We start from the raw sequence: 25,761 nt of genomic DNA, 5'->3' as shown, positions 1-25,761 counted from the left end.
AGTGCCTCCCCACCCACCTGGAAGCAGGCCTTGGTCTCCTCGTCGAGCCCTTCCAGCGGGTCAGGCCGGCCAGGGTCGGCGTCGTCGGCACCGCAGCAACTGGAGTGGTCCGAGTCGCGCTCGCGCTCCCGCTCGCGCTCCAAGTCGCGCACGCATGCTCTGCTGTCAATGGCGTCTGCATCCTCGGCCATGGAGTGGATCTCGCGCTTGGACGAGTAGAGCATAACGGAGAGGACCTCCAGGTCGCGCAGGAGCCAGGTCTTGCTGAAGCCTGTGCCTTTGCTGCCCTTACGCATCAGGAGCTGGGCGAGTCCCGCGCCCTGCACAGCAGCCTGGGCACGCCTGCCGCCATGCTTCTGGCCAAAGAGAGGCGACCCTCAGCGTGGTGGTCTCTGTGTGTGTGTGTGTGTGTGTGGGGGGGGGGGCGTACTCACCTTGAGGGTGTTGTAAAGGCCCTTCAGTGCAAGCGACAGTACCCAGGTGGCCTCGACGGCGTCCGACGCGTTGCTGTCCACACCCGTCTGCAGCAGCTCGCTGATGATGCTGATGAAGCTGTGCAGGTAGCGGCCTGGCTGGGCGGAGCCTGGTGAAGGGGGCGGGGTCTCCTCTGCCTGCACCAGCTGGTAGTCCTTTACTGCAGGGCGGAAGGTGATTGGTGGTGTCAGATCCAGACTGTTGTCGGATCCCTGACTGACTGACTTGGATGGTTTAATATACAACAACAACAACAACAACTCCTTACGTATGCATTCAGGTGTCATAATATTTTGCATGTCACCCACCAACTAGATTCCTGGAACTATGGATGGCAATTTAGCTTGTGGCTTGTATGCCAACCTACAAGGAGGCTTTGGTCTTATTTTGGCTAATTATTGTCAATGCTTTCATCAGTGTTTGAGAGAAAATATGTGAGTAAAATATAACCAGATAAAGCATTGACGTGGTGGGCCAGCTAGGCCAGGAACTGGACAATAAGGCCCTGGGTGTGGCCAGGTCACACGCCTCTACCCCGTTCTGCCCTCCCCCGCTCACCCGTCCTCCTTTTGCGGGTCTTCACGTCTACCACGGCCGCCCGGTTCTTCTCGGTAAAGTGCTTCAGCAGGATGACGTTGTGCCGCTCGTTGGCGTTGTCCACGAACACAGACTGCGTGCCCATGCATAGCACCTGCGCTCGAGGACGAGGACGAGGACACACACACACACACACACACACACACACACACACACACACACACACACACACACACACGACGTCCAGTCAGAACACCAGACCCAACCCCATCAGACTTCAAACACATCCGGCAGCTAAGACGTTAAAACTGCTCCTAAACTCTTCATAACTTTTAAAAGTTGTACATCGGTCTCCATCAGCCCCCGTGTGTCCCAGAGCTTCAGATAACATGGCTCTAAACATGGCGATTAAAAAAGCACAACCGATGCCAATTCAGGTCCAATTGCATTGTCCCCACTACTTAATTGAGCGATTTTCTAGTTTTACTGCCTGGAGTTTATATTAAAGGTGGTATGGCCTCTCTCATAAGTGTATTGTAAGGGATTCAAGAACAGAGAAAGGTACCCAGGTGTTGTCATACCTCAGGGAAGACCACCAGCACGAGCAGCGTGAAGACGTTGGTTCGTTTGAGCTGCTGTGGTAACTGCTGGATACAGTGGTCGGTGAAGGCCACGATAACTTCGCACCACTGCGGACACGCGTTCAGGTTCCTCAGTATGTCCGCCACTGAGCACGCCCAGTCCAACCCAATGCGGCTGTAACGATAAACGCACAGGCTCTGAGACGCATGGCTTTTGCCCCACTACCTACTGCGCCGGCGTTTTTGCCAAAATCACCCGGTCGTTTCTTTCTGCAGTAGTGAGACGCAGACAGAAGGCCAGTGAATTCCTGTTGCTATTCCTAGGATCTTGTTCCGACATGCTAGATTGTCAAGGTTCTCAGAAATATGCTGTAAAGTGGGTGGTGGGTATGGCAAGACCAGCACTGTCTACTTGTCTCGTCACGTCTTCTAAAACGTACCGGAGATGCTTTCTGAAAGACTGCTCCTCTCAAAGCTCAGTACTGGCTCACACTCAAAGCCAAGAACCCATATGGTATATGTGGTGAACGCAAACTGAAATCGAAAACTGAATACGTGATGAATACCAGCATCATAAAACTCCAAGAACAGTAGTGTCCCCTTGAGAGTAAAAGCTAACGGACAATCATTTAGCATTATGCAAATGAGGAATCAGCTTTAGCCGAAATGAGATTTGAAGTTCCACGCAAGATTATTGAGCCTGTGAAGCGTAGTGAACGACACGGAACGCCAACGGCAAACATTCGCCGCAAGCTCTCGTTTCATCGGACATTCCCACCTGTCCAGGCACACGGCGCCAAGGCTGAAGAGCAGCTGCGTGGTCTTCCAGCCGTGGAGCTGGGTGGCGCCCCCCTCTGACGGCGGCGGGAGGAGCAGCTCGCTCCTGTCGGCCAGGGCCTGGGCGGCGGCGGAGTCCGCCTCAGCGGGCGGCAGGCGCTGCAGCAGCTGACCCAGCAGGCCCAGGGTCAGGTGGTAGGCCTCGTTCAGGCAACCGGCGTTGGACACCACCACGCGGAAGAGCAGCGGCAGCACGGCACTCAGGCTGCGCAGGGGCATGGTGCTGCCCTGCCAGGGGTGGAAGAAGGGAGGGGTCAAAAGGTCAAAAGGCGTGCGCGCCGTTTTTGCAGGATGTATAATAAACGAACGGCCATTACCGGTTTGGCCGGGGGCAGCATGGCTGCCAGCAGTCCTAGGATCCTCTCCCTGGAGCACTCTGCAAACACCTGCTCCTGCAACGGCACGCCGGCAGGCCCCTCCCGCTGCCCTCGGCTCACGCTCCTGCTGGAGTCAGCAGCTGACAGGGGCAGGGAGGTGAACAGACCGGTTATTTGCATCCATTTCTGTTTAAAACCTGCAAGGTAGCTGGTGAGGCGCGTCAAAGGTCGGTGTTGATTTCCTTTTATCTTACGTTGCGTCTTATAACTCCTATAGAGCACCCACGCACAGCCACATTCACCAACGCCCACCGACTCATACACGCCCGCTCACAAAACAACCACAGCCACGTTTGACGATTTACGGTGGAATATCGAAGTGCCTTACCTCCGAGCCCGGGAGACAGGGTGTCCTCGCTAGACACTGATGGTGTCTGGCTCAGGCTGGGAGAGTCCAGCGTGTCCTGGGAAACCAGGTTCCTTTGGCCTTCTTTCTCCTCCTTTGCCAACGGGGCTTTAGGAAGAGCAGGTTCGTCCACCATCTTATTCTGCAGGAAAAATGAACAGGTGAATGACGAGCACATCAAACCCCAGTCACCGTCCCGCAATCTCAAACGAGGCTTCGCTAAAGAGAGCTTCCGGAAACGTCTAGAAGGGCCAGAGGGCAGGCTGAGTTCTATATATTCCTTATATATCAGGACGCATAAAACTTTTCAGTTTTTGAAAAGAATCGGCAGAAACTGACCTTGTCTTTAGGGGGCGGCGGCGAGCAGATGGCTGTGGTGCTGCCGGGGAGAGAGGAGGTGTCCGTGGTGCTGATCTCCTGGCTGGACTCGGGGGTGGTGGGACACAGCTCGCTCTCTGTGGCAGTCTCACTGGAGGACAGCAGGGACAAAAGGGCTGAGGCCCGCAGACCTAGAGAGAGAGAGAGAGAGAGAGAGAGAGAGAGAGAGAGAGAGAGAGAGAGAGAGAGAGAGAGAGAGAGAGAGAGAGAGAGAGAGAGAGAGAGAGAGAGAGAGAGAGAGAAACACACCGATCAAAAGAAACTGAGAGGACGAGGACATCTCCTCAGCCTTCGTGCTGATCAAAGGCCAAACCCGGCGACCAGCGTTGAGAAACCCAGCCGAGTGGCTCCCTCACCTTTGCCCGTCTGGCCCTTGGTCAGGCACTCGGTGATGAGCTCAGAGCAGCGCGCCTGCAGGCGGGCGGCGTGGCGCAGCGCGGCCGCGTCCAGGGGCTCGCCCTCCAGCTCCCTCTCACTGCCCAGCTCCGAGGTGAACAGGGCCAGGGCCGCCAACAGCAGCCAGGCGTAGTTGTGCACGTAGGGCTGCACCAGACGGTGGCGGTCGCTGATACGGATGGTCACCATGGGGTAGACCGTGATGCGGTGTGTCGGTAGGTGACTGTATCCCGGGGGGGGGGAGAAACAGAATCAGATCATCAGGCCAGAACTCGCAACGTGTCAAAACCGGCCACCGTGCCATGGGGAGCCTTCCCCACCTGTCCGGGTATTTCTTGGCATTGTAGCAGCCGAAGCACAGGTCGAAGTCCTCGCAGACGTTGCAGTTGATCCGGCTGCCCACGATGAGGCCCTGGCAGTGGTCGCAGGCGTACTCCATGTTCACCATCTCATGGTCGTCCTCGTGGCCCTCGGGTTTGGCGCCGCCTGCCGAGAAGAGCGGGAAAGCGGAACAGCGAGGCGTCGGGACGCTGAGAACGAAACCACAAGGCGGCCGCTGCTGCCAAAGCAGAAGGTGCACAGTGCACGTATGCTGGGTACATGACGGTTTGTCCCAGGGACAGCTGTAGGGTTTGGGCAAATCTAAACAGACAAACTCAAGCATGTGCACATGTTCAGTGGAAATATATGCGTTCTGTCTGGTGGGAGTTACAGACTCATTCCGAACCCAGTTACAAATGGCTTTTCTCTGGTGGAGTGTAAAAAGTGGGCGTGTTTGAAGCCGGCGTGCGAAGGGACTGCAGCTCACTGAGGAAGCAGGTCTTGCACAGGTCCATGTCGGTGCACTGCAGGCAGCGGTAGCGGTGACCCGGGGCGATCCGTTCACAGCCATCGCACGAGATCTCCACGTTGAGTAAGTCGCAGTAGCGTGCGATGAACATGTGCATCTGCGGGGGGAGGGGGGGGTGTGTCAAAAGGTCAGGTGGACCAGTAATGTCGAAAAAACAAATAAATAAACACAGTGTTAATGATTTAATGAGAATATTCCTTAACAACAGAACGCTACTTAATTCTTAACTACCAACTGAAGGAAGGACAGTGGTGGTTAGAGAGAAGTGAACATCGAACGAGGCCCAGATAAGCCATTTTCCAGGGCAGGTCTTTGTTATACTATTAACTGAAGGAGCTGTACTTGCGGAGGTTTACATAAAGCTAAAAGGGCATGTGTGCAGTCAAGGCTGAATTAGTTTCAAACATTTACTAAAAGCTTACAGTGTCTGGCTCAGGCTGTGGAATCATAACAGCCGCGGACATATCCCCATGTTTACGGAGTCAGAGCCCTGCACGTTTGAAAAGGGACATCTGGGATACGCTTTAAGACCCATTTCCCCCCGGTGACATTCTTAACAGGATACCCAAAAGAGCAGAACCGGACGGAGGGGCTGATGGGAAGGGGGACGGAGGTACGCGGCATCTACCTTTCGGCGGTCCTCTGGCAAGGCCTGCGCGATCTTGTCGAACCACTTCTCGAACATGCCATCCATGGACTCGTCCATCCACTCGCTGTTCCTCTCGTAGTCGGCGATCTCGTCCTCCTCAGTCCACTGGCTGGACGCCAAGGGGGGACGAAAGAACAAACCAATATGCAACAACTCAACAACTACTGCTGGAGGTGCACCAAAGGATTCAAAAGCTGCAGTGTCAGCGCTGCGGTTCCGCCAGGGGTCGCCGTGCTCAGCGCACGCACCTGATGGCAATGTCGTGCACGCTGATGTTCTCCTGGGACATGGTGAGCAGCAGGTCAGGCAGGCGGATGGACATGAACAGCGGGAGGTCCTGGGCCTCCCAGCTCATGGACAGTAGGTGGAGCAGACATGTCTGCACACACGACAGGGCAGGCAGCAGGGCCCTGGGGAGGCGGGGAGCGGGCGGGAGGAAGAAGCCAGAGAGAACAGGGCCGAGACAACGGTGCTGAGCTTGGGGGGGGTACGACACAACGATAAAGAAGACCGCTGCTATTGTGATACAAGGCTCACGACGGGGGCAGATGTCCGCACGGTTATTCCTGTAAACAACCACCGTGAGTCATTCGACACTGCAAAGTCATTGGTTAGGAGAGCTTACTTGTCACTGAGGGCACTGAAGCCTTGCACTGCCTCCACTAACATGAGAATCAGCTGATGATACGAACGCCTGATCTGATCTTTAAGCGCCGGCCCACAGCCTGACAGCTGGGAGAAATAACTGAGAGAGCGAGAGAACGAGAGCGCACGCATGAGCTTATTAGAATAAAACCAATTATATACAATTTATGTGATTACAGGAAACATTCATTATAGTAACATTGTGAACGAGGAGAGGTCGGCCATACTTGGTGAAATCCTTCTGACACGCGAGCAGCTCCTGGAGGAACAGAACACAGGGGGCCTGGAACAGGTGTGGTTTCCCCAGGGACAGTAAACACTGTTGCACCATCTCCAACACCTTACACACGCTCATGGCCTGGGCCTTCTTTAAGTCGAGTGTCTGGAGAACGCTGCGCACGCACAGACAGAGAGAAGGAATTAAGAGTTATACTCCGCAATGCGAGATCTCAGCGCACGCGTACGTTTCCCCGGCGCGACAGAGCGCAGGCGTCGGCGGCCTCACTTGCTCTCGCTGACTCCCGTGTCCTTCATGAAGCAGTGGATGTGTTTGAGGAGGGGGTGTCTCTCCTTGACGGGCGGCGCGGCACGGTTCTCCTCCACCGAGCGGTGCGACAGCAACCGGAGGCGGCCGCGGGTGAAAGGTGCACGGCGGGACGAGGCTTGCGGGGACAGGGGCTCGCCCGGCTGGGAGGGGATGCTCTCGGTGGAGCCCCTGAGGCCCTGGGCTCCGGCAGAGGCGCCGGGGTCTGAGGCGGACGAGTCCTGGGTCTGCAGGCGGACAGGGTGGGCCTCGACTGGGGAGGCCATCGCCGCTGCCTCGCTCCCCGGCCCCGCAGGAGCCTGGGAGGTGGTGGGGGAGGGGCAAGGATGGAAATCCCCTTCAGATACGGAGACGGATCGAAGGAGGGGGCCGGCGCCCTCTGCCGGCTTGGGGCTGGGGGGCGGAGCCGAGGTGATGCCAGCAGGGGTAAACCGAAATAGGAGCAAGCTCTTACTGATGCACATCTCAGCTGGGGGTGTGTGTATGTGAGAGAGAGAGAGAGAGAGAGAGAGAGAGAGAGAGAGAGAGAGAGAGAGAGAGAGAGAGACACACACCATATCAGTGAGAATTAATAGCTATTTATCAGCTTCCATTTTATTATCATTCATTTTGTTAAAAACTTACCCAAAGATTCCATAGTAACTTCGCTCTGAAAATCCCCCTTCTCATCTGCTATATTAATTTGGCCCACCAGAGAGCGCTGTTTCATCTCCAACTAAAACACAAACCACACGGCATATTCACAGAGGAACTAATCCCACGGACCCGAACTGTGCAACAGCAGTGGTCCATCCTACCATCCATGTCCTGATGCCGTCGGCGAATGTGTAGAGCTGCACAAGGTCTTCGCTCACACATGTCTGCCCACACTGAAGCACTGGGGAGACACACAGGGAACGGATCACACAACGGGTGACGGTCTCCGTCACAGTCAGAACAACGGGACAAAATGCTACTCTCTTTGGTATTGTTGTTATTATTATTATTATTATTATTTACCAAAGTTCTTCAGAGAAGCATAGAGGGCTGGTGTGTGGTACACCATTGCTGCCCAGATTGCGTTCACCGCTTGATCGACCTTTGACCCCGCAGCGATCTCGTTCCGGACTGGGTGCTTCTTGCACGCTAGCATGAGGTTCCGCATGAGCGCCGCCCTGCCGTCACAGGAATCCTGGGAAGGATCCCAGTGAGCGAACTCAAGCAGGAACTCCACCAGCTCATCACCAGCAGGGGCCAGTTTTACCTGGAGGATGTGATTTTGTGCAACCAATGAAACGATCACAGGCTAATGTACTTCCTTTAGCAAAAAGAAATATGTTAATAGTTACAAAACATGAAATGCCTGTATATACACACTGGACGGCACAAACCTGCTGTGTGTCCTCGTTCAATTTCTGGGACTCTTGTGACCGGACCAGTCTGCTCAGGCCGTGCCTGAACATGGGCCTCCACAGGGGCGAGGCGAGGACGTGAGTAGTTGCGGCTGGAGGCAGCTCCTTCCCCGCCCGAGCCTCCGAGCAACCTGCACACGGCAAACCGAGGGCAGGCGACCGTTAGCAAGCATAATGGCCGACGGCACCACCGAAGAATGGGGAACTCCGGCTAACCTACACAGACGACAGAGGGCGGCTGCACTAAAATCAACAGCTCCGCGGTACCGTTAAGGCCCTGCTTGGCAGGTAAAGGACCGGTGTGTTTGTGTGGGTGACGTGGAGATCGGGAAGGAGCTTTATGACCCCATAAAGTCCTCAGAGGGGACGTGAAATGGACAGGCCATTAGCAGACCTCAGAGTCCTCTTAGTGCAGCCAAGACATGCAACTTATTCCCCTGATGAGACTTTGGAAAGGGTGGGCTTCGGCTCAGGACCCCTATGGCACCACACTGCCTTGCAACAATGCCATAGAGCGGCCTAGCTGATGGCTTATCAAGCTGGTCTGAATTTCTGACCCTTCTTAGGGCTCGTAAACCCACAGAGTAGAATGCAGCCTGATTATATTTCAAGGAACTATGACAGTAAACTCCATCAGACTCAAAACTTACCAACTTCTCAGTCCAAAAGAGAAGCTCAGTTACTTGCTTCTTTTCCCACCGCTTCACAAATTAATAAATTGCTATTTAACCTACTACGATATCAAACGATAATCAGCAAACAATGTATATAAATTAATTAAAGTGTTAATATCACTACATTAGCTACAGTACTAAAAAAGTATCCAACAGTAGCAATGCTAACCAGCAGGTGTACCTGGGACTGACTTCAGTGCCATGGCACGGGACGCCAGGCGACCCATCAGACGCGATACGAGCAGCTGCAGGTCTGATGTCCAGGACACGGCTACATCGGGCAGGCCGTACGCCGTCACCGTGAACTTATAGCCCCACTCCGTGTTGCTGCTGTCCGAGTGGAAGAGGAAGTGCAGCTGGTGGCCTGCTTTGAACGTCACTTTCTGGAAGACGGGGGGGGGGGGGGGGGGTGCAGACCTCATTAGTCGTGAAATACCGAAGCACGCGCACATGTATGTACATCAACACTGTCTGCATGGAAATATGTGGACTCAAATGGGAGCTATATATCCTCCACTGCATCTTTTTTGGATTTTTTTTAAACTTAAAAAAAAGTTCCCACCCGGTTTAGAAAGAAACGTGAACGTCCAAACATCTTTGGGAATACGGGATCAGTTTGAGCGCTGCAGGCGCGCTCCGCCCTTTTGTCTCAGTACTTGCAAAACCCACATTTGCTGTACTTCTGGCAGATTTTGCTGCATTACTGACATTTTTTTCAGCAGTTGGTCAATAAGTTCTCAATAAAACCCCAGCAACATTATTTTTTGTGGGGGGGGATATTTACAAATTCAGTTTGTCAAAAATATTGTCCCGCGATTCCTTTGGACATTCCTTTATGAACAGATCCATTATTTATGTTTTGTTTCTCTTCATACTATTAAAACTATCCGGGAATTGGTGTGAAGATATTCCAGAAGCACTATTACTAACGCATATCTATGAGAACACTGATCCTATATGTGACGGATGTTGCCTACGTGGAGTCCGCAGTGTGTGATGTGGTGGTGGGGGGGAGAGATGGTGATTTCATAATCAGAACTATTTGAGAAGACTTTTATTTCCGAGTCATCATTCCCAGAGGGAGAGGAAGTCGCTGCCTCACCTTGGGCCACTTCTCGGTGCCGACCTTCATGTCATACCGTACTTTACCACCTCTGGAATCTGTAAACTCCAAATAGTCGTACCTGCCGTTTCAGGAAAACACAGAACGATTAGAAGACCTCTCCAAATGTCGACGCGGGCCCAGAAAAAGTACTCGGAGTTTTTGTGGGAGCCGACGAGGGCGGGTGGGAATGCACGGCCCAGCACCTCTTTTCCGTCTCGCAGCGCTCGTCGAACTCCACCTCGAAGGAGGTGGCCCCGGGGCAGAGGAAGATGGTGTTCTCGTGTTTGCTGTCCTCGTAGTCGTGAGGCGACTCCATGGTCCACGTCCTCAGCACCACGGGCTGCTGGGGGTGCTGGCAGGACTCCTCAACCTGCAGGACACCGTTTGGGGTTCAAGTACGGGCCTTTATGTTTACTGCCTTGCACATACGTTCATGGTTTCAAAAAAGACCAAAAACATGGGTGTCTCACAGACAGACAGAAGGAAGGACCCCCCGCCCCGCCGGCTGACCTTGGAGCTGTCCTCTGTCCCGCTGGACAGTTCCTTGAGTAGCTCCAGCAGAGTGAAGAAACTGGCAAGCAGGGTGCAGTGCGGGATATCCAGGGCACACAGCTCCAGCAGGAAGATGACCTGCATCACGTCACACACACACACACACACACACACACACACACACACAATTCAGCTGACTGTTCTCCTTGCCTTCACTTCAGGTTTCAGCTCGGTGAGATTGTGTAACCATACATAGTAGCCCTGATTCTCAAGTCATAACACTTTAGCATTATAACGTACTGCATTATAATATCTCAAAACACTGGTCAACCAATAGGGGACGATGGGCGGGTTCATTACCAGCTGCCTGGTCGCCGTGGCAAGGATGGCGCCGCCGAGGTTGGTGGCGATGGCCGGGCCGGAGTGGCTCTCCAGCAGGGCGAGCAGCACGGTCCGCGTGCCCGACAGGAACTGCTCCACGTCTGGCCGAAAAGTACAGGCAGAGCTCAGGTGCAGCTAAACGGAAAAAGGCTGCTCGCAACTAGTGTGGGTTATTTGGCAAACCAAATAACCAACCAACCGAAAGGACTGTCCCCTGCGATACAGCCTGTTTTAGGTTATGAACGACTGAACATGCCACTGTCAGGGGGAAGCTGGTAACTGACTGCCTGGGTCCTAAACTTACACCACCCTTATTTAGTGATCGCATGTGGAAACCCCTGGGGACCCCAAGAACAAACATGAAAATCATTTAGGCAGCTAAAAACTACGCCTGTTTCTCTACTGTTCGAATCAATCATGTGACTGGAGTGTGAAAAAGAAAAGACAGAAGAGAACGTGAATGGTTGGGTGTCAGATGAGCACGTGAACGGGTAAAAGTGAATGAGGGTGCGGGTCTCCAGTCAGCTTCCTCTGATCACTGGGAAACGACAGGAAGGCAGAAACCGCTCTGAGGTCAGCACTGGCGCGGGCCTTTGCTTACATCGGACGAGGATGCCTCGGGCCAGCTCGGTGGCCGTGGACGCTGCGCCTTTGAGCTGCAGGAAGCACCAAGACAGCAGGCTGCCCTGCAGAGCCCAGAACAAGGAGAGCAGGACCTTCTGGCTGGGACCACCACTGGAGTCCACCATCATTACCTCGCACTGAAGCATACATGCGCAGCAAAAACAGTGAGGAAGAGAAATTAATAAAGCAATTTCTCTTTAACGTCCTAATAATAAGTACATAATAATTATATAAATAATAATAATTTAGTATGGAGCACTATGTATTAAAGCTGTTGTAAGAGTCTTTTAAGAACACAGTACTGGAAAATTATCTATAACTAAAAGAAACTGAGAAGAGGGGGAAAAAGCCTGGATTGTCCAGGGCTCTGTAATCAGCAACTAAATAATTGATCTGGTCTAACTGATCAGGGAGCTTGTCTACAACACAGTCCTCTCTGCATGTCAATCCTTTTGTGCACGTGCAGAGCATATATGCAGAGGCTCATCACTAAGCATGCAGATCTTTGGAGGGAGGGGCTTTGGAGAAAGGTTTGGCTGGACGGTGTGGGATTAAAGGGCGGGGCCATTTACGGCATTTAGCTGAGGCTTTTTACCCAAAACAACTTACAATTATGACTGAGCACAACTTGAGCAATTGAGGGTTAAGGGCCTTGCTCAGGGGCCCCCAACAGTGGCAACTTGGCAGCAGTGGGGCTTGAACCAGCAACCTTCCGATTACCAGTTCAGTACCTTACCCACCGAGATACCACTGCCCTACTCTCTTGGCAAAACCCTTTAGTGGCTATGTATGGTCAAACCTTAAGAATGGTAACGCCAGTTACAACAGATTTAAAGTCAACGAGCAAACAGCTGAGGGAAACACTGCAGACTACAGACAGTACAGGCAGAATGACAACAGACAGGGGGAAGCACCAAAAACCAATTATGCAAGTGCTGTCTCCAGCGTGTGTGTGTGTGTGTGTGTGTGTGTGTTACAGACACTACCTCTCGAGCGGCCACCAGGAGCAGTGTGTCCATGACGGTGAGGATGGGGGAGATGTCAAAGTCCGCAGGTGCCCCTTTGGGAGGCAACAGCAGCAGCCCACTCGGGTCCTGATCACTGCACACACATGCAGCCATCAGAGTGTGTGTGTGTGTGCGTGCACGTGTGCGTGTGTGTGCGTGCGTGCATTTTACCTGAAATAATTGCAGAGCGACTCAAATGTTAGCTTAACTGACTCTGGCTGGTCCTCTTCCGTTATGTTCTTCTGCCATAGGAGAGAAGCAAGGCATAAAACACACATGCGCGCGCACACATGCGCACGCACACACAAAGACACACCCACCATCATGTCGAACAGCTTGTCTCGTCGGCTTTGTTTGTCTGGGTAGAAGATGGCTGCTCCGCTGAGGATGGCCCTGACCGCTTCTGCCCTGAGGGCCTTCTCCACCACAGACTCACCATCAGGTCCATCTGCCACTGCACGACAAAGCCAGACACGTTACCACCGCATCAATCACTCAAACACACACACACACACACACACACACACACACACACTCAACCATGTCCCCATCGAATGACTGAAACATCAGCATCAGTCATATGCTGTCTGTGCCACTATTTCAGGGCTCTTGCTCTCCTCACTGAGAAACTGGAGTAATTCCAGTCCCTGTCTAGACCTTTTCTCAGACCTCTCCATGTCCAGCTTGGTCATTAGCTGTATGTGGAGAGATGTCTAGAGCAGAATGTTCTCCACTGTCCTGCTGCCAGTCTCAGCACTTGAGTCTGTGTTGGGGCGACACTGGAATATCTGTATTTGTTCTGAAACATTACTTTACCAAGCTGTTCAATTTCCTTTCTTAGCCAGACTTCCCTGAATTACACCTGAATTAAAACTGACTTTCCTTAAATCAGACCAACCCTAACCCTGAACGCCACTGCGGAACCGTCCACTTATGGGGGGTTGGGTTCGGGGTGCTATGGGGGCTTTGTGGCTGTTCGCACCCTGACACAAGTGGCTGTAGAGATCCCCCACGGCATCGGCTGGGTCCACGTCTCCGCTCACTGTCGTTCCTGCAGACGTTGACGGCAATGGGGAAGAGTCCGTGCTCTCCAGGGGGTCCCGGGACTCCGGCAAAGCGGGAAGAGCCGGGAAGCAGTTCTGGAGGAGCCGGAGCAGGAGGACCCGAGCCTTCAGTGCCTCCTCCCCAGGTCTACACACACACAAGCAAAAATAATATTTTAAAAACAGAGTCATCAAACTATACACATTACTAAAGTGTGGCAAAAACGTTTGCACTCACACCAATCTGAGCTCTCTGTTCAAGTTCAAGTTCAGTTTATTTGTCACATACATAGTCATACACAGTACAACACGCAGTGAAACACGCTGTCGAAGTGTGTGTGTGCGCTCAAGTACACTCACAGAGCTGCGATTTCTCTAAGAGTCCGTGAAGCATATGCATATGCCGTGTACTCACATAATCTGCGTAGCGTTGTGGTGTTTCACATAGACGTGTTTTGTGTTTTTGTGTTGCGGATACATTATGCATGACCGCACAATGCATGAATTCAAAACACAGCTCAGCAGTCCTCAAAATGCTATTACAGCGCACAAAACCAAAGTGGTGGGTTTGCTGCAGGCTAGCACACCTCTCATAGTTCTGAATTACTGTGACATTTCTAAGAGCCTAGAAGGCTCTGTGACATTTCTAAGAGCCTAAGAGCCTAGAAGCCCATCCCAGAAGCCTTCGTACGATCCCCATAAGGGGAGGTAGGCAGGTCCACGGCAGCGAGTTCCCACAGCCAAACTAATGAGAGGTGTGGATCAGTTCCACTCTCAGGTAGAAAATGCATGCTATAGTAACCAAGAATATGTAAAATATAGTCTATATGAGCAAGTTGATTTTTTTAATTTTACTTTATTTATGAAATATGTCTATACTATTTTCATTTTTTGTTAGCTCTGCTCTCAATAATTAGAAGGTCCTGAGTGCACACCATTGAGTGTGTGTGTGTTTAAGCTTATAGTGTGTACTCACATAGACCTGAGCTTGCTGTAGAAGTCCCAGAAAAGTACCAGGTTCAGCCCACTGAAGTCCAACAGTGCCTTCTGCTTGTGCAGCGACAGATCCTACAACAAGAGCGGAGCAGCTCCGTTACCCTGCACCCGCACGTCCCGACTACAACCCCAAGAGCCTCTCGGTCATAAACAACACACGTGCGTTACCATGTCTCGCGTGAGCTGCTTGATGAAGTCGAGGGTCTTCGTGATGAGGGCCAATGCCGTGTGGGGGCCACGCTCGGCCCCCGGGGCCTGCCCGCTCAGCTCCTCCGCCGCGTGCAGGCGCTCGGTGGCGGGGCACAGGTAGCCACTCAGGTCCAGCTGCTGCACGCCCAGCCGCTCGGCAACCTCCTGACGCGTGCACACGAACTTCACCATCAGGAACTGCAGCCAGACACACACAGACCCAAACAGAGGTCACCACAGGACGCGGCCCACTGCCTGAGGGTCATTTCCTAATGGCTCACTGAAGTTTTTGGTTTGTTTGGGGTTTTTTTTTGGAATTTGTTGAGGATGCACGTGAATGATATCCTACATTGGATACTCGGCACTGCTGCAGTTTGATCTCCATGTCATTCCAGTCTTCCTCCAGCTCAAACCAGCCCACAGGCTCCTCCTCCCTCACTTCTGTTGCTCCACTACTGCACTGTCTGCACGCGCGAGAGACAACGGACATGCGGCCAGGTTACCGGAGACCCGGCAGGAACGCAGGACTAAACATACAACACACCTCAACTCAGCGAGAGAAAAACGCCCAATTACAGCCCAGTTAACCCCGATGGCAACAGAGACACAAATCAGCCTAAACGTAAGAAAAAGCGAAATAAAAAGGAAAAAGATAGAATGCTTTCCACTTACCTGTCTTGGACAAACTCTTTGTAGTCCTTAAACGACCAGGAGTCATATTTCCTGAACCTCTTAAAGTGTTTGTCTGCGTCGAACGCATCAGGGTCGTTATAAGCGAACACCAAGCCGCACTTAGCACCTATGGCCCCCTTACGCACCTGCGCAGAAAGGACCAAACACTTAAAAAGGCCGCACAGAACAGCTGAAGGTGGACCACGGCACTCTCGGGCTTGCCCTGTGCTGTGATAAAGCACACTGAAGAACACTTATTTCTGGGGGACGTGGCCAACTCGCGCCGCATTCATCAGTGGCACGAACGTCTGCAACCTGTCAGGGCACTGTGAGCGTGGTCCCCGCACTCCATCAGCGCCCAACACAAACACTCGGTGACCGCTGAAAGCTGCTCATCGAGGAAAAAAAAAAAAATCTAGAAAATCACTATGCAAACTGTGTGGCAACCTGCTTAGGCATTAGAGAAAGTGAGTGAGTCCCTGGAGCGTACCACTATGATGCATGAGCAAACCCTTCACTGTAGAGCACTGCGTGTGCGTTTTTTTTTCTGTGTAGAGCTGTACCACCACCCAGTCCTGCCCAAGCTACCCTGAAGGACACTTTCGGCTTCTCTGCCCTCAGGACCATTGGGATCGCCGTGGCGACACCCGCACACGCTCCTGACCTTTCGGATGACTGTGGCTGTAGGTCCTGGAGTCTTCAGCGACTAGACCATCTCGCTCTCCGCTCTGACTGGGTCTACTCACTGGTTTCATCTGATTAATCTCAACACTTCTACTCACGCTCGCTGGTTTTTTTTTGGTTTTTGTTTTTTATGCACCATCATACATTTCATTCCTTAATGTGCTAATCGCAGCTTTAATCGCAGAAAAAGCGACTATTAGTTGTGTGTCATTAGTCTGCCGGGCCGGCGTGGATCACGGAAGGACTCGGCGTCTCCAGTCCGCTCTCGTCCCATCAGCCTGCTCAACGCAACGAGTCGGTCCCGCGTGGTTCCGACGAGCGCGGACTCACTTTGACCCGGAGCTGCGTGACCTGGAAGCACGTCTGGTCCTCAGTGGACAGGATCACGCTGGCCCTCCTCTTGCCGCTCTCGGTCAGGAACCCTGCGGGGGGACGGACGGAGGAAACGCATGCGACACCTCTGATGGCAACCCCTGCGAACATTTCTCTTATCGCACGTCTGAGCACGCTGGGGGATTACGACACTTCAAAAACCTTTAAAGTGCCACCCCGCAGCCGTTTATGTTGAATTTGTTGTCGTTTGTGTTTTTTGTAGAGAGAAGTTGTGTAATTGAACAGGCAAACAGAACGTCCCCGGGGTCATCCCAGTGTAAGTGGAGTGTTGATGTAAGTGTCAGGAGGTTGGGCGGTACCGTCTCCGGTGGTGGGCTCCGTCAGCATGTTCTCAGGGCCACATTTGTCATCGCGGCTCTTTGCGTCACACGCCTGCAGGTGCAGCTGCAGAGGTTTACCTACACCACCCAGACATGAGACAGCAGAGGGTTACCTACACCACCCAGACATGAGACAGCAGAGGGTTACCTACACCACCCAGACATGAGACAGCAGAGGGTTACCTACACCACCCAGACATGAGACAGCAGAGGGTTACCTACACCACCCAGACATGAGACAGCAGAGGGTTACCTACGCCACCAAGACATCAGACAGCATGGGGTTACCCACGCCACCGTTATCTCCAATGGCACACAACTATCTTCATCATCATCATCATCAGTGTACTGACGCTGCAGTAGCCACCCTGCAGTGTCCTATGCAGTAGGGAGGTGTGTGTTACCGTTGCGGTAGAGCAGGCGGAGGCGCACCGAGGCCATGGAGGCCAGCAGGGAGGAGGCGTGGTACTCTGAGCCCCCGCGCTCACACATGCCAGCCAGAGAGAGCAGGACCTTGGCCACACTGCCCCGGGCCAGGGCAAACGCCAGAAGGGTCAGCTCGGCATCTGGGGTGTCACAGCAGCTGTGGCACGGACAGGGTGGGGGAGAAGGGGGATATGAGAGAGAGAGAGAGAGAGAGAGAGAAAGAAAGAAAGAAAGAAAGAAAGAAAGAGAGAGAGAGAGAGAGAGAGAGAGAGAGAGAGAGAGAGAGAGAGAGAGAGAGAGAGAGAGAGAGAGAGAGAGGCAGACAAGGGAGTGTAACTGGAGTGGATGAGTAGGAGCTCGGGTAAACAACAGTTTACAGCAGTGTACAATTACACACTTCCGATCGCTGCCTCCTGCAATTACACGATCACAGCAAAAGCAAACAGCCATGCGCGGCTGATAAACAGGAGCACCGAACGGAGAATACACCGGTCCTCGGTCTTACTCTGCTATTCGGAGCAGGAAGGCGTCCACCTCCTCCAGGACGTTGGCCGAGAAGAACTTGGGGAAGTCGGTGGAGGAGGGCGTCAGGGAGAGTGGAGGCATGTGCTGCAAGGCCTTCCTGGAGGTACACAGCAGAGCGAGCACGTCAGCACACACGCACGCGCAACAGCGCTGCCCTGCTGGCAGACAAACACCCTCGCGCCTGGTGCCCCCCACCATTCAGTACAGGGCACCTCGTCGCACCTTAGGGAGCAGGAATCCAGACGTTGGCCGGATGCCCGCGTGTGTTGTTAAAAAAGGGACGCTTCCTTCCTTGTTTAAGAGGTCAGGCGAGTTTTGGTATAATCGGGTATAATCACGTTTCAAAATGTGGAAGCGTGGCTGCTCCAGATGACAGAACGCTCGACGTTTAAGCATCTGCCTGCAGGCAAAGCTTGACGAGAAATCCCATGACCAATGGCAATGGGATGAGCAAAGATTGCGAGGGAGGAAAGATCATGGCGTGCGCCTGGTGAGCTCTACAGGACCAAAACTGTCACAATTCTGTTCTACATAAATGGCGAATGAGAACACAGATGCGTTATTTCTTGGCTCACCAGGACAATGCTGGCACACACCCATCTCTGCAGATAGAAGGATGTTTGGTGAAATACATCAAATTTGCCGCCAAATTGCACATGGCTACCGTAAAGACCCCCTCACGGAGGACTGCCGGAAGGTTCCAGCCTCTCCGGTGCCACACATCCCTGCCGAGGCCGCGCTCCGTCACCTTGACGTCTGCACCCAGCGCTCCTGACTTACTGTGTGCTATGCAGGACGGTCTGGGCGAGGATGGGGTTGGTCTCCATGGACGCCGTCACCAGGGAGGTGAGGAGGGAGAGGTACCAGATAGCGGAGGCGTCTGACACGGACACCTCCCTGTTTTTGGTCACCTGGTAGCCCATGGTCTTCAGACCGTGGATGCGTGTATCACAGCCGTCGCTCAGGCAACGCTTGATGTTGATCTGAACGTCTGTGCGGGCAGAGATCAGTGGGCAAGAATGGGAAGGAGCTCTTGCGTCCAGTCAAGAAGCACCCAAAATATGAAAATATATCACAGCATAAAAAGACTTTCCAGGAATATTCAGGTGACTTCTGCTAGGGATGTGAATAGGTGAGTGAAGTGTTTTTTTGCTAACATGACTAAAAATATCATGACTAACTCTGGAGCTCTCCGATGTTAAAATATCTCCACATACTACTAAGATATTGCCATATTTCAACAGAATCCATTTTCCTATGGGACAGAACAGAGGGGCAGCTAAAGGGGCAGAGTCTGTGGCAGTGGTGTGGGAGGGGCCGAAAGCTCACAGGGCTGACTGATGTTGGCATTGTCCAGCAGGGCCACGTAGCCTGTCACGTTGCTGGGCACGCGCACGTCGCGGATCTCCTGCATGGCCCGCCGGCTCTTGCCCACCGACACGGAGACCAGCTGCGGCATGTAGCTGTGGTCACTGGACGCCACGGCGATGGCCAGCCGCCGCAGCACCACGTCCGCCTTCAACTTGAGCCTGCCAAACACCCACCCACACCCCCACAGACAGACACACACCCCCACACACACAGACACACCCACGTAAGCACATCAACAAACGCGCTTTGCTTCCGACATCCAGGCGCGGTGCCCAGGAGTGACTTGAGCACTGAACGTCTACTGTCTAGCACATCCGTATGATTGTGAAATTCTGTTTTACACGTCCAATTATCAGCAAATTATTATTTACAGCTCCGATTCCCAAATGACTCATCTGAGATTCCCGGATGGCCCACCCTTGGTTCCTGCCTACCTAATAACCCCAGTTATGAACACAATAAATGAGGTTTACTCCAGGTACCGCACGCCCAGAGGAGAGGGGGACACTGAATCCCAGTGGCTGGAGAGTGTAGGTGGGAGGAGCCGGCATGCCTGATCCAATGGGAGCGTGCGCTGCCGTCCGACTGCCAGAAGGACATCGTCTCGCCGTTGGTCATCTTGTGGACGTCGGCGGCATTGGACGAGGCCTCGATGGAGCTATAGCACTGCGAGATGACGCGCACGCGCTCGGCCTCTGGGTCCTGGCTCGGATCAGCACCGTACCGGATATCCAGGTCTGTCAGGGAGGAGGCGGAGAGGATGGTGGAGATGACCGGACCACAGAGATCGTACAAATATACCTCATGCAACTGTCAGACTGCATGTAACTGAGTGCAACACCCCGACATATGCTTATTGGCATACTAGCACTACACCAGAATTAGGGCGTGTTCAGTAAGTACACTGAACAGTAAGTACACAAAGGAAACGCAGCGCATTTACAACGCCACATAAATGAGGCACGTCCGTGCTTGGTTTCACGCAGCCAAAGTTCGTTTAGACAACGCGCAGTCCTCGGTCCATCAGTCACGCTGGACAATCCTGCACTTTTTTGTACTCGACTGATGAAAAAGGGCAAGTAGAGCGCCGTTGTGCCATGTTGGAATGATTTTAGAATGAACGTATGGATGAACTGATGGGAAAACTCCCCAAAAGCTTTTAAAACCACGATGACTTGGCACGGGCAAACTCTGAAAGCTGGCCGTGTGACCTCATCCCCCACCGGGTAATCGGCAGTGCCAACCTTTCTCTTTCTGCAGGAGGTATTCCAGGAAGTCCTGCAGGACTGAAGACCTCATGGTGCAGATGCTATTGTAGCCCTCGAGCGCAGGGAACGGGACAGCACTGCTGGGGATGCGGTTCCTGTGCAGGAACTTCAGGATCTTGGCGGCATGGGCCACCAGCCTGTCCTTGGATTTGGAGAAGATGTCCACAAACCCTGTGAAAGGGACAGCGGAATTACACAAGAGAACGGGAAGGCCAGAGGCAGTAAAAACAGTTTAAACCAACACCCTTCCTGAACAATTGGATACTGACTATTGCTAGTGTTCACCCTGCGAGAAACCAGTGTGCTTCAGGTTTCTGAGTTAGGGTACGGAGACTGATCACCTGACTTCAGACACAAGGAACAATAAATAAATTCCCCACCCTTGAGGTAACCTCTAAAGGTTATTGATCAGAGACACCCAATGAAAACAATGTGACCCTCAGCCTCAGGCTGACTTTTGCCTGGAAAACATCTCGATATCCTTAATGATTTGACCACAGGTGGGGGAAGGAAGTGTCCCTTAACGTTCTTGATGGGACGGCCATGCTAGAACTTACTGGAAGCGTGCCTCCCTAGACCCAGCCCTAAAGGCATCCCGTGTTACCTGGGGTCAGAGAGCAGGCCTGTAGCTGCCTGGTCACATGGCTGAGCTCCCCTTGCAGGTTGGCACCGTTACTGTTCTTCAGAGCCATGAGCATGCTTTCAACATCGACCACACCATCGCCCTCCGCATCGAACTGGGCAAACGCCTGCGTAAACACAAGAGTATACACATTACACAGAGAATACTGGCGAGACACCATTTTTTGCACATTCAAAGTTTTTTTTATGTTTTAATGTTGCCTTGGGATGGCTAATATGGACAAAAACATATTGCAATCATGCTGTAATTATATTGCTATCGCCACATGCCTTGTGATATTAAAAACGGCCAACTACTAACGTGACGGTTAAAGACCGGCCCGCATTACTGTGAAAGGACTTTGCTGGAGAACGTGAAGGCCTAGGTTTATTAGAGCGCCGACAGAACCCTGCTCTGTAACATCCAACACTCACAGCACCCAATAAAACACGATAAGTAGAACTCTTACAACAATGTGATAACACTACGGCAAAGGCCACTGTGATCGTGATAAGCAGCTCCTAGCCTGAATTAGTCTAATGCTGGGGCAAATCCAGTTATTGCTGCCAAACAAACATAAAACTCCATGTCCTGCAGAAGAACTAAGGATGGTAAGAACCGGTTCATCAATCACTGCACGTGATTAAACTACACAGAACACTAGCGTGACTGAAGCTTCTTGAATCGTGCTACCCAAAGTGAATAAAACACGAGGAAAACAACCAAACAACAACAACCCAATGAGAACCACAAAGGAAAGAGACATCCATTCACATGGGTGTGGTGAGTGGGAGCTCTCCTAATACACTCCCAGTGAGTAACATGCGTTGTGCATGACCGGGTCAAAGTCCGTGCCGCAGGCCCAACACGTGTTTCAGTGTGCTGACTCAGCAGAGGACAAGCTACACAGCAACACACAGGAGGGACTTCAAAAACAAAGAGCGGCCAAACAACAAACAAAACCGACGGACGCGCCACTGGCACACGTGGCAGCGCCGAGAGGTCACAGCGAAATTCCATCCTTGCTGGTATCAAAGCAGAACGGCACCGCAGGACTAATGACTTCATTCTATAACACTAGACTTCTCTCATAGCACTTGGTCCTGACAGCAGAACTGATAGAAGAATTGGCCTCTATCAGAAGACACGCGCTTCTGCCCCATCTCCAATTAGAGACGGAAACGTGCAGTAGCTCTCTCTGGAACGTCCGCCTTCAACTTGAGCCTGCCAGACACCCACACACAGACACACACACCCACGTAAGCACGTCAACAAACGCGCTTTGCTTCCGACATCCAGGCGCGGTGCCCGGGAGTGACTTAAGCACTGAACGTCTACTGTCTAGCACATCCGTATGATTGTGAAATTCTGTTTTACACGTCGAAGTATCAGCAAATTATTATTTACAGCTCCGATTCCCAAATGACTCATCTGAGATTCCCGGATGGCCCACCCTTGTTTCCCACCTACCTAATAACCCCAGTTATGAACACACTAAATGAGGTTTACTCCAGGTACCGCACGCCCAGAGGAGAGACGTCCGAAACGTGCGGTAGCTTTCTCTGGGGTCTGTTCTTTAGACAGGGCAAGTTTATTTGTGTAGTACTCTTCATACAGAGCAGCAATTCAAATTGCTTTAGAGGAACCCTCCTCTTGTTACAACTAGCTGATCTTAGATTAATGGGTAAAGGTCATGAGAAATATAGTCAAAAAAAAATTAAAAAGCCTTCATGTCAAAACCTAAACATTCACAATATTGCTGAACACATGCAAAAAAACTATATTTACTGTATCTAAGCTGTCAACAAAACAAGAACGCCATTACTATGCAAACTTAGGCCTATTGAAGATGAGATGCCATACTACTTTTGTGTTAGCAGAGTCAGGTTGAGTTTGGAGTTTTGTTTTTGCAACAGTCCATACAATAACTCAAGTGGTACCACATCATTGAGAACTTTTGCAAGTGGCCAAGGCAACTAAGAGGTCACGTATTAATGCACATAACTAATTGCCTTTCGTGAACTTCAGCGTTGGACAGGGTGTCACTAAACAGCCTACCTGTCAGTGTTTAAAAAAAAAAAAGTCGGACATGACGAACACTATAAACTGTCATTTCCAACTCAATGAAAACGTTTTATTTAAAGCTGAGGACTCTGATCAAACCGCTGGACGTTATGCGCCCTGCCTCTGGTCACTTTTAGATTTGAAACGTCGCCGCAGGGCTATAGGTACCTCCTCGCACTCCTCCCGTGGCGCGTCCCTGCTTTCCAACATTTCACAAAACTGCTCCAGAGTCACCGCCTCCTCTCCGCGGCCAAGGCGCTCCTCTAACCAGCGCACCAGGGCGCTCTCGTTCCGGGCAAGGGCCGACTCCGAAATGGCGACCATCGAATCGCTCATGCGGGCCGCCGCCTCCCTCAGTTTGACCTGCTCCATCAGGGCCTCCGGGGAGGGCAGTCCGTAGTTCGGTAACGGGGGGTGAGCCGCTCCCCGTCCGCTCCTTCCAGGGACGGAGGCTCGGCCACTGCCGGCGCCGGCGGCGGTGGCCGCGGAGGCCGGGCTGCCTTCTGCGAAGCCCGGGCTCTCGGTCTCCACATCTTCCTCGTCGCCACTTCCAGCCCCGCCACCGCCGCCGCCGCTCTCCGCGTTCCCCATGATGCTCTGTGGCTGAGGATCGACTCCTTCTTCCTCTCAGGCCGTGTTCGGCTCGTTTTGTGACCCGTTTTGCCAAGTCCGGATCGCTCGGCGGCTACTGCGTTCCTCCGTTGTCACCGCATTGATTCACAGGCCCGTTACGTCACATTCCCTAGGAAACGCCCTCGCCCGCCCCCTCGTGGTTGCCTCCAGTATTATTGTCTTGTTTTTAATTCATTTAATATAGCAACTTAATTCATTTAATTAAGCAACTTTTCCGGACTGATTTAAAGCCGCGAGGGCATTAACTAAATGGCCCATACCAGGTACTGGCCAACCATTTTTATAGCAACGTGATATCCCCCCCGCTTAGCGCACACCCTCCCAGACATGCGCATTAACAAGCTGTCACACACCCGGAAGTGTACAACGATGTAAGCTGTTGTTTATGGAAGGAGCATCTGAAACGTTTTCACATATTCAAGTTTTTTTTTATTTTTAATTTTTTTTATACATTATTATTTACCTCACCGCAGTTATGCAGTAAATACACTGTTAACACGATGTTTAAATATTTGGTAGCCCTTCTTTCGTTCGGCTTGGCTATATGGACTCTCCCTGAGTGGTTTTCCGTAGGCTCTTGTCTGCTAAAGCCATGGCTGCTCCAGCCCACCGCAGGTCTGCTGCACCAAGATGTCCTGGCGCTGTATAACGGGAACCGGAGTAGTAAAGGACTTTACCTTGCCATTTTAGGACAGGTGTTTGATGTCGAGAAGGGGCGTAAGCATTACGGTCCGGATGGGGGTTATCGTTTCTTCTCAGGTAAAAGACCGAGGTCACAAGCTGCATCTTAAATATGAAGGGGATAGCATTTATCTACTATGCGATTTTTATTCGCCTAGATGAAATATATTCCGCACTAATCTCTGAAATATGGGCGAGGTGACAGCTCCGCCACATGTGGTTCACTTCTATACTGAAAACCGCAGTAGCTTAGCTAGCGTTATGTCGGAGTCATGATGGCAAATCCTTTGTGTAACCTAGTTGATGTTCACTGGGACATTTCAAATATGAACTTGCTAACTTGAATGAAAAGGTGTACATAGGTAGCGAATACGTAGTTATGAGGAAGTCTTTATACTTGTTATTCGTAGCCCCAAGTCTTCCTTTCTGTGAAATTGCGCCTTTCAAAGTGCACTAGACAGCATTTTTGGCATATTTAGTACTGAGTGCGGGTTCTTTTAAACATACAAGGTGTTTGCGTGTTTTTTTTTCCAGGAAGAGATGCATCAAGGGCTTTTGTGACGGGTGACTTTTCTGAGGCAGGGTTGTCCGATGACGTCTCAGATCTGTCTCCGTCTCAAATAGTGGCACTCTATGACTGGCTGACTTTCTATGAGAAGGAGTACACACCAGTGGGTAATGTCTATACATACAGCTGTGTACGTTTATTATCTCCGTTCTTTGGCTTGCATGGCTATAATGCGTAGATAGTACCTTAAAAGTTCAAGACCTCTTCTAAGGTCTGCCCAGTGCCTGTTCTCTGACTCAAATCCACGTCAAATCTTGTGCTGCATACCTAATCCATATTATACACCTCAGCCTGAAAGCTTCCAAACGAACTGAAATGCATCGTCCCCTCTGCGCTCCAAACCAGCGTCCATCATTTCTTCCTCTGTGCTGCAGGCAGGCTGATCGGCCGGTTCTACACCGAGAGGGGGGAGCCGACGGAGGCCCTGCAGCAGGCGGAGGCCCACCTGACTGAGGGGTTGAAGCTGAAAGCCCAGGCTGAGGAGGAGAACAGGGTTTACCCAGCCTGCAACTCAGAATGGAGCTCTGCCGCGGGGGGGCGCGTCTGGTGCTCCGAGAAAAGGTAACGCCCCGCCCTGCTTTACCGCGTGAAGCTACTGAAAACAAACCGTCTCTGGTTCACGCTTAAGCCCGAGATGACTGCGGTGGGATCTTCTTTTCTCAGCGGTGGTGTTCACAGAGACTGGACTGGAGTTCCTAGGATGCTCTTCTCACCTGGCTCAGGGCGCACACGCTGTGTGTGCGTGCGACTAGATGATCGGACGCGTTCGAACAACCCGCACCTCCGGCAGTACAAGGACTGCCCACCCCACGCGGATTCCTGCCTCCTTAGCCAAGATTAAGCCTGGATCTTGTTCAGAAGTGCTACTAACTTAAGCTTATAGTAGTGATCAGATTAAGTCTGACAATTTTAAATGATGTTGGGAAAAATTCATTATTTTAGTTTTACCATGTACAAAGTATGCATAAAGTCTATTACATATCATCTATTTATAATATATAATAATGAAATTATTTTT

The 25,761-nt window shown here is 52.0% G+C and overlaps 2 protein-coding genes across 6 annotated transcripts in view; one reads left to right on the top strand and one right to left on the bottom strand.

Moving 5' to 3' along the window:
* zzef1 (zinc finger, ZZ-type with EF hand domain 1) overlaps positions 1–23,693 on the bottom strand; it is a 34,919-nt gene extending 11,226 nt beyond the window's left edge. For 2 of the 5 annotated variants that reach the window (XM_035526974.2, XM_081719565.1), the window contains exons 1-44: positions 23,030–23,693; positions 20,780–20,924; positions 20,152–20,346; positions 19,461–19,644; positions 18,866–19,065; positions 18,317–18,527; positions 17,517–17,633; positions 16,990–17,168; positions 16,565–16,663; positions 16,203–16,294; positions 15,189–15,334; positions 14,866–14,980; positions 14,496–14,714; positions 14,308–14,399; positions 13,271–13,479; positions 12,609–12,742; positions 12,460–12,530; positions 12,268–12,382; positions 11,259–11,418; positions 10,637–10,758; positions 10,295–10,414; positions 9,988–10,154; positions 9,782–9,863; positions 8,861–9,062; positions 7,985–8,136; positions 7,614–7,857; positions 7,412–7,491; positions 7,239–7,329; positions 6,576–7,083; positions 6,298–6,462; positions 6,051–6,170; positions 5,674–5,835; positions 5,405–5,534; positions 4,735–4,873; positions 4,247–4,412; positions 3,887–4,149; positions 3,492–3,661; positions 3,135–3,294; positions 2,747–2,886; positions 2,371–2,657; positions 1,593–1,767; positions 1,033–1,165; positions 435–634; positions 18–356 (exon numbers count right to left, since the gene is read on the bottom strand). In XM_035526974.2, coding sequence (XP_035382867.1) covers positions 18–356; positions 435–634; positions 1,033–1,165; positions 1,593–1,767; positions 2,371–2,657; positions 2,747–2,886; positions 3,135–3,294; positions 3,492–3,661; positions 3,887–4,149; positions 4,247–4,412; positions 4,735–4,873; positions 5,405–5,534; positions 5,674–5,835; positions 6,051–6,170; positions 6,298–6,462; positions 6,576–7,083; positions 7,239–7,329; positions 7,412–7,491; positions 7,614–7,857; positions 7,985–8,136; positions 8,861–9,062; positions 9,782–9,863; positions 9,988–10,154; positions 10,295–10,414; positions 10,637–10,758; positions 11,259–11,418; positions 12,268–12,382; positions 12,460–12,530; positions 12,609–12,742; positions 13,271–13,479; positions 14,308–14,399; positions 14,496–14,714; positions 14,866–14,980; positions 15,189–15,334; positions 16,203–16,294; positions 16,565–16,663; positions 16,990–17,168; positions 17,517–17,633; positions 18,317–18,527; positions 18,866–19,065; positions 19,461–19,644; positions 20,152–20,346; positions 20,780–20,924; positions 23,030–23,452 — 7,623 coding nt within the window. In that variant the 5' untranslated portion in view covers positions 23,453–23,693. The remainder of the gene's footprint in view (positions 1–17; positions 357–434; positions 635–1,032; positions 1,166–1,592; positions 1,768–2,370; positions 2,658–2,746; positions 2,887–3,134; positions 3,295–3,491; positions 3,662–3,886; positions 4,150–4,246; positions 4,413–4,734; positions 4,874–5,404; positions 5,535–5,673; positions 5,836–6,050; positions 6,171–6,297; positions 6,463–6,575; positions 7,084–7,238; positions 7,330–7,411; positions 7,492–7,613; positions 7,858–7,984; positions 8,137–8,860; positions 9,063–9,781; positions 9,864–9,987; positions 10,155–10,294; positions 10,415–10,636; positions 10,759–11,258; positions 11,419–12,267; positions 12,383–12,459; positions 12,531–12,608; positions 12,743–13,270; positions 13,480–14,307; positions 14,400–14,495; positions 14,715–14,865; positions 14,981–15,188; positions 15,335–16,202; positions 16,295–16,564; positions 16,664–16,989; positions 17,169–17,516; positions 17,634–18,316; positions 18,528–18,865; positions 19,066–19,460; positions 19,645–20,151; positions 20,347–20,779; positions 20,925–23,029) is intronic. The other 3 variants (XM_035526975.2, XM_081719563.1, XM_081719564.1) reach the window with 3 other exon arrangements.
* Positions 23,694–23,858: 165 nt separating this feature from the next.
* cyb5d2 (cytochrome b5 domain containing 2) lies at positions 23,859–25,756 on the top strand. The gene is made up of 4 exons (XM_026998432.3): positions 23,859–24,253; positions 24,710–24,850; positions 25,118–25,304; positions 25,407–25,756. The coding sequence occupies exons 1-4, from the start codon at positions 23,995–23,997 to the stop codon at positions 25,582–25,584; spliced, it is 765 nt and encodes a 254-aa protein (XP_026854233.2). The 5' UTR covers positions 23,859–23,994; the 3' UTR covers positions 25,585–25,756.
* Positions 25,757–25,761: the final 5 nt, after the last annotated feature.

Source organism: Electrophorus electricus, chromosome 8, assembly GCF_041902795.1.
Source record: "Electrophorus electricus isolate QZ-2024a chromosome 8, ASM4190279v1, whole genome shotgun sequence".
Classification (NCBI taxonomy): domain Eukaryota; kingdom Metazoa; phylum Chordata; class Actinopteri; order Gymnotiformes; family Gymnotidae; genus Electrophorus; species Electrophorus electricus.
This window is presented reverse-complemented; position numbering and strand designations above follow the sequence as displayed.